Below are 9,869 nucleotides of genomic sequence, written 5' to 3'. Positions count from 1 at the left end.
ACAGTGAGAGGAAGGTCCCAGAGGTTCCTCTGCGGAGGGCTGGAGCAGCCCCCCCACCCCCGCTCCCAGAGGGCCCCACTGGGCTGCCTGCCCTGGGCACACTGCCCTCCGGCGCGGGCATCCTCACTCCATGGCAGTTGTGGGGGGACTATGTTGATCCGGGCATTTGACATTCACCAGCCCGTGTACTTGAAGGAGGTGTAGGGCAGGTGCCCTGCAGCCTGACCCCCAGGTGGGTGGGGAGGGGCAGCTGCCACTCTGCTGGGTGATAACTTGGTGTCTGGGGGGAGGCCACCAAGACCTCCTGCTCGTGTGTGGTTTCCTCTGATCTGCGGTTCATGTCACAATAAGATGGAAAGGAAGCCCACACCTGTCCTTCTGTTCTAACCGTGAGCACAGGTATTTCTTGCCCGAAAGTTGCGTCTGCATCTTCTGCAGGAGGATCCCTGATGTCAGTGAAGTGATGTGTCACTGTCGTGGCCACTTCTCTCGGTGAGGGAGGGGCCCTGGTGTCCTGAGGAGAGGTGTGACTGAGCACCTCTCACCTGAGAGAAGTTCATGCACTCGGTTGCTTTCCCAGGTGCCGGGTAACTTTATTTTTATTTATATTTTGTAATCCTCATCCAAGCATATTTTTTCTATTGACTTTGAGAGAGACTGGAAGGGAGAGGAAGAGACAGAGAGAAACATCGATGTGAGAGAGACACGTTGATTGGTTGCCTCCTGCGTGCCCCCGACCAGGGCTGGGAGCCTGCAACCGAGGCACATGCCCCTGACCGGAATCAAACCCGGGACCCTTCAGTCTGCAGGCCGACGCTCTGTCTCCTGAGCCAGGCCGGACGGGCGGTAACTTACTTGAATTGTCCTGCGGAACAGAGCCTTCGTGGAGTTTTCCCGGAACCCGACCGAGAGGTTCAAGGTCCTGCCTGCGGTGTACATGGCGGTGAAGATGGCTCAGCTCAAGGTGGCCCTGGAGCTCAGCGTGCACTCGGCGGAGGAGATCGAGGGCCGGGTGCAGGGGGGCGCCGTCTCCAGGCTCAGGAGCACCAGGTACCGCCAGGGGGGCCCGGCTCTGCCACGCCTCCACCTGCCCCAGCTTTCTTACTCGGCCAGCCTTCCCACGCTCCCACGGGAAGCACTGGCTGGGAAGCCGGCCTCCTTGCCTCCTGGCTGTGTGCTGGGCACATCACTCGCCTCTCGGAGTCTCAGGTTTCCATCTTCACGTTTCCCTGAGCAAGTTGAGGGCGTAAGCGTGCTGGTGCGGTTCATGTGGGCTGTAGAGTGATCACCACACATGGTTCACTGACCCCCGCCTCCCAGATACTTACAGCAGAAAACAGAAGGCCTTCTTGTGATGAGAACCGGGGTTCACTGCTAACACCTGTCCTGTCCGCTGGGGGCAGGGTGGACTTAGGGTCTGCAGCTGGATCTTCCTGTCCTCTGAGCACCTTCCTCCAATTTCCCCTTCCCCACCCCCTCCCGCCTCCCAGAACCACAGGTATGAGCTCTTTTTATTTTTTAAAATAAGTTTTTATTGATTTCAGAGAGAGGGAAGGAGCGGGAGAGAGAAACATCATTGATCGGCTGCCTCTTGCACGCCCACCACCGGGGGTCAAGCCTGCAGCTGGGCATTGCCCTGACTGGGAGTCGAACTGTGACCTCCTGGTTCATAGGTTGACGTTCAGCCGCTGATCCAGACCGGTAGGGCCTGAGAGTTTTCTTTGTGTGTGTGGTCTTGTTTTTGTTGTAGATTTCCCTTAGGGCGCTGCCTTCAAGGTCCATCCACATTGTCTCAGATGATGAGGTATCTACCAGCAGGCACGAGGGTCATCTCCGTGCCCTGGCTGCTGGGAGCAGGGGCAGGTCTTGTTACGAGTCTGTGTTTCTATGGCCTTGGCCTTGGCTAAACGCACAGAAGAGGGACAGCTGGTCGCCGGGAGCTCTGTGTGTTAGTTTGAGGGCCTCCAGGCTGTGTCCCCAGCTGCCCGGTGTGGCCCCCGCAGTGCGCTGGGTCCCTGAGCCCCGCACCCGTCCAGCACTCGGTTGGGGCCGTGTTGGTGCCCCGCGGGGTGACGTGGCCACTCATTGAGGTTTGCTGGCGTGGAGCGCCTTCTCGTGCGCCTGTCGGCTTTGCAGGCGTCTGTCCAGGTCCCTCCTGTCCTGTAACCGTGCGGGCGTGTCCATTTGCTCCCTTGTCTCCTGTGTGGTAATGAACGACTGACCTGCTTGCGCTCCCACTGCGGGCACTTCTGTGAAGCGGCCCCGCTGCTGGGTGTGCGGCCGCGGGGGTGGCGGGGACGCGCTCAGCACTGACCGGTTTAGATGGCGGGGACCGAACCTCAGGCCCCTTTCTTCCTCCTCGCCGTCCATCTCCTCTGAGCAAAGTGCACTGTGCCCCGTTCTCAGCAGACAGTGGGCGGGCGGAGGGCAGCGGAGCACCTGGCTGTGTGCCCACACAAGACAGCCCTTCCCTGGTGAGGGGGCTTCCCTGTGCCCAGGAGGGGCGGGCTGCCCTGGGTCTGGTGCCCGCCTGTGGCCCTTGCTGCTGGGCAGCGACCATCGAGCCCCTGCTCTTCCTTCTCTTGGACCCTGCACTCGGTGCCGCGTCACGGTGCCGCTGGTCCTGTTCGCACAGCCCGTGGGAGGCCTTCTCCTCATCATCTCCCACTCGGAGTGTTTACTCCACCAGGAGCTGAGCTGGTGAGGGCAGTGTGTGCCCTGAGCGCCATCTGGGCTGCCGGGCCCAGGCCTGGGGTGTGGTGGGCCTGGAACAAGGACCATCTGGCGGGTGCCTTTGCCTCAGCTGCTCGTAGTCAATAAGTGGGACTGGGTCTGTTATAATCCCTTCATTTTATGGTAAAAAGAAAAGCGTTAGGAAGGAAACTTTCATTTCCAGCAAAGCTGTGTTTCATCCTCTCCAGCGTTAGGTCGCTGTCTTAAGCTCTGAGAGTGAGGCTCTTCCTGGTCTCCGGGAACCTGGCCGCCTGGCCGCTGTTGTGTTCTGGAGGCCCAGGCCGCTCCCCTTGGAACCTCTGGGCAACACGGCAGCCCTGCAGCTGGCCTGTAAGCTCCGGACCGTGGACTGTATCCCTGAGGGCATGTGGCCGTTCAGGAAGCAGCAGACACTTGCGCTGAGGGGACCAAGCCCGTCTCCGCGGGTGTTTGACAAGCACGTTCTTGTCCCGCGGAGGCGGCGGGCTGGTCCGCAGTGCCGTCACCGCGCACACGCCTTTTCTGTCACACTGGCCTGTGACTCCTCTCAACCTCGCGCAGGGTGAACGTGGACTTCCAGAAGCAGACGGTGGACCCCGTCCAGGTGTCCTTCAGCACAACAGGCAGGTCCCGGCTGGTCCCAGACCTCTTCCTCACGGTCGACGTCACGGAGGTAGGAGTCCCGCAAGCTTCTGCACCTTCGTCAGAGTTGCCACGAGTGGCACGATGTGGTCCTTACACCCCTTAGTCACCTGGGAGGGCGTGGCCGATGTGGCCGCACACAGAAGGAGCACAGGTCCATTCTCGGCTCAGAGTGGATTTTTAAATGTTACGTTTAAAACGCTAAAAACCAGTTTTAGCCACAAGATACATGTAGAAGTGTTCATTGGAATAATAGTATATGCCTGGCCTGTACTACTTATGTCCGTTTATGTCAACACAGTTAGTGTCGGCACCAGTATTCCTGAGGGTGTCCGTGAGCTAAAATGTCACTCGGAGTACAGGCATGCTTCCTGGTGCGTCGCAGCCACGCCATTGGGCGGCCACAGCGACAGCTGGCTCCGGGGCAGCGGGCGGTGCAGTGGGCAGGCTGCCTAGTTGGGCCTCCTGCTCCTGCTGTGGTGGTGGGAGACGGGGCTGCCGCAGGACCCCTTTCCTGGGCGTGGCTGGGAGCCTGCGCCCCTCTCCCCCCGCCCGCCATGTGGTTGGAGCTGGAGCCCTGCCCAGGGGCCTGGGGCTTCACGGTGCCCTCCTCCTGCAGGTGGTGGAGGTGGGGCACTTCTGGGGGTACAGGATCGACGAGAAGAACGCCGTGATTCTGAAGAAGCTGATGGCAGAGATAAAGCGCCTGAAGCTGGCGCCCTTGGCCGTCCACCCGCACCCGGACCTGGTCTGCCTGGCACCTTTTGCCGACTCTGATGAGCGCAGCTACTTCAGGGCGCAGATACTATACGTGTCAGGGAGTTCTGCCGAGGTGCGTCTGCTGCCGCCGCTCGGGGAGGGACCCGGGCACAGTTCAGGCAGAGTCCTCGCCCGAGTGGAAACGAAATAGGAAATAGTGAGAGTTAGGCGAGCGGCCCGGCAGGAAGCGCTCTTCCCCCGGGACGCGTGGAAGCTCGGTCCCAGAGTGCTGCGGGTGGAGCAGAGGGCGCGTGCACCGCCCTGGCTGACGTGGACACGGGAGGCCCGCGCTGGCCTCGCATAGCGTGCGCCCCTCTTCACCCTGCAGGTGTTTTTCGTGGACTATGGCAACAAGTCTCATGTGGACCTGGACCTCTTAATGGAGATTCCCGGCCAGCTTCTCGCACTTCCGTTCCAGGTGGGCGGGAGGCGGGCCGAGGCTGGAGCAGGAGGGGCTTGTTCTGTGACACCAGCCAAATAGGGCCTCTGCTTTTTCCTAAAAATTATCACTGTAGGTGTTTTTGCCAGCGTTGTTTTGGAAGTGTGTTAAAATATACGGATGGCCCTAGCTGGTTTCCTCAGTGGATGGGGCTTCGGCCTGTGGACTGAAGGGTTCCAGGTTCGATTCCGGGCAAGGGCATGTATCTTGGTTGCGGACACATCCCCAGTGCGGGGTGTGCAGGAGGCAGCTGATCGATGTTTCTCTCTCATCGATGTTTCTAACTCTCTATCCCTCTCCCTTCCTCTCTGTAAAAAATCAACAAAATATATTTAAAAAAATATATTTATACGGATGTTTCGTACTTGGTAGAAGGGTTCGGGTCACATTGAAAGCAGGGAGACTTGCGGTGGCCGAGACAGCTGGACCGCAGTCTGTCCTGCTGAGACCGTCCTTCTGCACCTGCACTGCTGCTGAGGAGCGAGCCAGGCCCCTCCCCCCGGAGCCTCACTCAGCTCGGATGCTTTTTTATTGGTTACGGAGAGGAAGGGGGAGGGAGAGAGAGGCAGGCATATCCATGTGAGAAGAGTCATCCATCTGCTGCCTCCTGTACGCCCCCCACTGGGGATCAGCCCGAAATCTGGACCTGTTCCCCAACCAGGAACAGAGCTAGTGACCTGGTTTATGGGACCAGCTCAACCACTGAGCCATATGGGCCGGGCTAGAGTGGGTTTACGAGAGGGCTGTGAATCACAGGGCAGACAGACCCTTGGGGTGGCTGGCTCATTGACCTGGCCTGCCCTGCCCTTGCCCGCAGGCGCTGGAGTTCAAGATCTGCAGGCTGCGCCCCTCGGCGAGGTCCCTAGTGTGCGGCGAGCACTGGAGCGGAGAGGCCAGCCGGCGCTTCGCTGCCCTGGTCAGCGGCCGCGCACTGCTCGTCAAGGTCTTCTCCGTGGTGCACAGCGTCCTGCACGTGGACCTGTACCTGTCCTCGGGGCTGCAGGACTTCGTCAACATCAGGGATGTGCTCATCGAGGAGGGCCACGCCGAGCTGGCCGAGGAGTGCTACGAGTCCCGGGTGCGCACGGGGGCGCGGGGTGCCTCCTGCTAGGACCCGAGCTGCCCTCTTGGGTCAGCGAGGTTTCTCAGAGACTCTGGTGGCTGGGTGGTGGAGGTTGGCTTCCTATCATTCAAACATTTGAAGTGTGAAAATCCTTTCTGCAGCTGTTCCTCTTGGTGAGGGTTAGAGGGGCACTTCCCAGGCTGCTGTTGCGGGCGGGTTTCATCCCGTGACCCTGCCGGAGAGGAGGGGTGGGTGGGCTGTGAGCAAGAGCTGCCCATCTGTGGACACACTTCCAGTCCTGGTGACATCGCCCGCAGACAGCGCTCTCCACCCTCCTCGCTCTCCACCCCGCCGGGCTCTCCAGCGCGGGTGGTGGAAGGCAGTGCAGGCGTGGGCCGAGCCCTCTGGAAGCTGGTCCCACTTCTCGTGTCTTTGGGAGAATTACCTCCGGACACCTCGATCCCGGAGATGAGCTAGGGCAGCGGTCGGCAAACTGTGGCTTGGCAAACCATGGCTCGTGAGCCACATGTGGCTCTTTGCCCCTTGCGTGTGTTTCTTCCACAAAATACCAGCTCTTTCACAAAATGCCAACTTCTGCACATGGGCCACGAAGTTTCAATCACACTGTACGTGCACGCCTACACATGGTATTTTGTGGAAGAGCCACACTCAAGGGGCCAAAGAGCCGCATGTGACTCGCGAGCCATGGTTTGCCCACCACGGAGCTAGGGAGAGGTCATGCCTAAGAAGCACTTGGGTTAGTTTGGGATAAAGGGCTGTTCGTACTGACTTCTCTTGTAGTAAAACACGCTTTCCTCATTTTGTCCAGCAAAGCCATGAAGCTCTCAAGGGTCTCTTTTCCAAATCAGAACACGTGACGGACATGTGTGTGCAGTCCCCCACGAAGGACAGCGAGAAGCACCTCATCCGGGTCTTGCTGGACAGCTTTTCCTCAAACAAGCTGGGGCCCCCAAACCACAAGGTACCTCCTGACCGTTCTCCTGGCTCTCCGGCCCCTTCCCCCGGGAGCCTGTTACCAAGAAGAACCGGGGTTTGCTGTAGGGGACGCCTGGACTCGTCTCTCAAACACAGTCATAAGCAGCGCGTGTCACTTGTTTTTGTTCCTCCTCACCTGAGGACGTGTTTCCCTGGCTTTTCAGAGAGAGAGGAAGGGAGGGAGATGGAGAGAGAAACATTGATGAAGGGAGACACAGGGGTTGTCTCCCACCCACACGCCGACTGGGGGTGGGGAGCAAACCACGACTCAGGCACGTGCCCTTGACCGGGAATCGAACCCGAGACCCGTCAGTGTGTGGGCTGACACTCTCAGTCATTGAGCCACACCAGCAGGGCTAGTCTCTTTTTTAGACCAACCTTTCCACAGGTGAGCTGGCTTGTGTATCGGGGGAAACGGCGCCAGTTGGGGTCCTGCAGCCTGCCTGTGGGGAGTGGGCGCCCCGGCCTGTCCTGTCGGGGTCCGCCTCTCCTGTGCCACCTTCACTGTGCCCCGGCCTGCCCACCCTGCGCTGGGCGCTGCAGGAGAGGACGCCCCCGGGGCTGGCGTGCTCGCATGGCCTTTGGGCAGAGGCTCTGCAGTGCGCATGGCGAGGGAGGAGTGGTTTCCTCCTGGGATCCTGCTGGGGAGTCCAGACAAGGACCTTTTTATTGATCTCAGGAAGGGGGAGGGAGAGAGACAGAAACATCAATGGTGAGAGAGAATCATTGATGGGTTGCCCCCTGTACGCCCCCTACTGGGGATCGAGCCTGCAACCGGGGCCTGTGCCCTGACCTCCAGGTTCATAGGCCGATGGTCAACCACTGGGCCCGCCAGCGGGCGCACCTTTCTTTTTTTAAAATAGAGCCGACTTGTGGGTTTAAAGTGCACGTTAAGGGGCATCTTGCTTCCTGGTAACGTGTGTGTTGTGTGCGCAGGCAGTACTTCACGGGCCTTTTAACCCCTACGAGCTGAAGTGTCACAGTTTGACCAGGATATCCAAGTTCAGGTACGATTTGCTCGTTCCCGTGGGCGTTCACTCTTGCTCCCATGTGTACAGAGCTCGTCAGAAATGGCTCTCCCGCACCCTAACGTGTGGGCGCTGTTACCTTTCTAACTGTCTCAATCTTTAGTGGGGTTTACAGGAGTCAGCCAACCAATGATCCTCTCTCATCATTGATGTTTCTCTCTCTCTCTCTCTCTCCCTCTCTCTCTCTCTCTCTGATCTGAAAGCCATTCTGTGTAAGGTATTTTGAGTATTTTCCATCAAAGACTTTGTTTTTTTCTGTTCTTATTATTTTTGTTATTCAGCAAACCTGGGACTGCCCCCAGGTTCTGAGAACTGCACAGTTTGGGGGGTCAGTAGTGAACAAATGCAGCCAGTGACCTCCCAAAGATGTTGAGTCCAGTGTGGGGGTACGCAGGAGAAAGCAGTCATTACACGGCAGGTGATGAGGGTCTTGGGGGCCACAGCATTCAGAAAGCACCGGGAGGGCCCCCCACACAGACAGGTTTTCCAGAGAACTTGAGGCCTCACGGGTGCAGGTGGCCAAGGTGTGCGGTGGGGGAGGTGAGGGCCAGGTGGGAACGGTCCAGCGCAGCGGAGGCCTCCCTGGAGAGTGCACTAGTGGAGGGGGGAGCCGGGTGGGGAGCAGAGGGGCGACAGAGCTGGTCTGAGGTCAGGTGCCCGGGGGCAGCTCTACTGCGTGCATTTTTCTGTGGGCACTTTGGCTGCAAGGCAAGCCCTGGCTCCTCAGGCCCCAGGCCCGGCAGCACAGGTCCCGCCCGGGATCTTGTGGAAGTGGGAGCTCCCGCCAGGCCTGCTGGCTCAGCCTTCGCTCCACGCGGCCAGGGCACCTGCGGCGGGCGCTCCGTGGTGGGCGCTGGGTTTTGGGGGGAAGGGTCCTGGGAAGGAGCACACAGAGGCCAGTCGCCGTCACCTGGTGGGGCATGTGGACCGCATGGCATCCAGAGCCCCCGCTCTCGCTCTCCCGGAGCGTGTGGGTGTGGCATCCGTAGGATGATGGGGAGGGACGCGCAGCTCCCTGGGGCGGCTGCCTGGGGTGCAGGTGGGGCCGCCAAGGTCGGGAGGAGAGGCGGAGTCTGCGGCGAGTGGACATTGGGCGCTGTCAGCACGTGGGTGACACTGACGCCAGGGAGTGGGTGCGATCACTGAGGTGGGGGAGGGAGAGGGGCAGTGGTGCAGGGGAGGGGTGCGGAGGGGACGCAGTGTTCCCTGTGCTCCCTGCCTCTGCGCGGGGACCCGTCACGGGTGGGCACCCACACGCCCAGGCGGGACCCACAGCACCTGTGCCCTCCTTCCAGGCGCGTTTGGATCGAGAAGGAGAGCATCAACTCGGTGGCCATCAGTGACAGCCCCGAGGACCTGCACCAGAGGGTGCTGGTGGCAGCCTCGCTTTCCGTCAACGCCACTGGTCAGTGCGGCTGTGCCCCCTCCCTGTCCTGGGGCTGGTGCAGGCGTGTGGTCAGGCTGCTCCCTGAGCGGTGCGGGAGGCAGGTCTGAGAGAGGGAGCCTCGGCCTCCCCTGTCCCAGAAGCACTGCTCCTCCCTCTTCCCCACCGGGCTGCACAGGGAGTGTCTAAGTCAGTGACGGTGAACCTGTGACACAAAGTTCAGAGGTGACACGCGGACTCATTTTTTTGGTTCATTTTTCTTTGTTAAATGGCATTTAAGTACATAAAATAAATACCAAAAATATAAGTCTTTGTTCACTATCGTTGCAAATATCAACAAATTTCTATATGTGACACGGCACCAGAGTTAAGTTAGGGTTTTTCAAATGCTGACACGCCGAGCTCAAAAGGTTCGCCATCACTGGGCTAAGTCATGGCCCGCAGACCCCGCTGCCTCGCGAGGAGGAAGGGGGAGAAGGCACCGAGCAGAGGTCACTGGGCTGAGACTGGGACAGGCGTCTGTCTGCAGGGCTGTGGGACCAGCCCCGGGGCACTTGGCTGCGGGTGTGACTGTGGGGCCAGGGCAGCAGCGTGGCTTCTGACAGGGACCCGCGCACCTGTCCCCAGGGTCCACCATGCTGCTGAGGGAGACGTCGCTGCTGCCGCACATCCCTGGCCTGCCTGCCCTGCTCAGCATGCTGTTCGCCCCGGTGATGGAGCTCAGGTACCGCAGGCCTGTGATGGGAACTGGGCGGCAGAGAAGGTGGTTGCCGCAAACCGGTTGCGACGCACCTGCTGCTGGCGGGCGCCCGGTGCTGGCGGGAGCCCTGTGCTGGCAGGAGCTCT

The 9,869-nt window shown here is 60.0% G+C and overlaps 1 protein-coding gene across 1 annotated transcript in view; it reads left to right on the top strand.

Annotated features, from left to right (window-relative positions):
- TDRD9 (tudor domain containing 9) overlaps positions 1 to 9,869 on the top strand; it is a 46,049-nt gene that overhangs the window by 32,504 nt on the left and 3,676 nt on the right. The window contains exons 24-32 of the mRNA XM_015565394.1: positions 877 to 1,050; positions 3,274 to 3,385; positions 3,974 to 4,186; positions 4,442 to 4,531; positions 5,370 to 5,630; positions 6,445 to 6,597; positions 7,548 to 7,618; positions 8,935 to 9,044; positions 9,651 to 9,747. Of these exons, the coding sequence (XP_015420880.1) occupies positions 877 to 1,050; positions 3,274 to 3,385; positions 3,974 to 4,186; positions 4,442 to 4,531; positions 5,370 to 5,630; positions 6,445 to 6,597; positions 7,548 to 7,618; positions 8,935 to 9,044; positions 9,651 to 9,747 (1,281 nt within the window). The remainder of the gene's footprint in view (positions 1 to 876; positions 1,051 to 3,273; positions 3,386 to 3,973; positions 4,187 to 4,441; positions 4,532 to 5,369; positions 5,631 to 6,444; positions 6,598 to 7,547; positions 7,619 to 8,934; positions 9,045 to 9,650; positions 9,748 to 9,869) is intronic.

The sequence above is a fragment of the Myotis davidii genome, unplaced genomic scaffold (genome assembly GCF_000327345.1).
Source record: "Myotis davidii unplaced genomic scaffold, ASM32734v1 scaffold480, whole genome shotgun sequence".
NCBI lineage: Eukaryota > Metazoa > Chordata > Mammalia > Chiroptera > Vespertilionidae > Myotis > Myotis davidii.
This window is presented reverse-complemented; position numbering and strand designations above follow the sequence as displayed.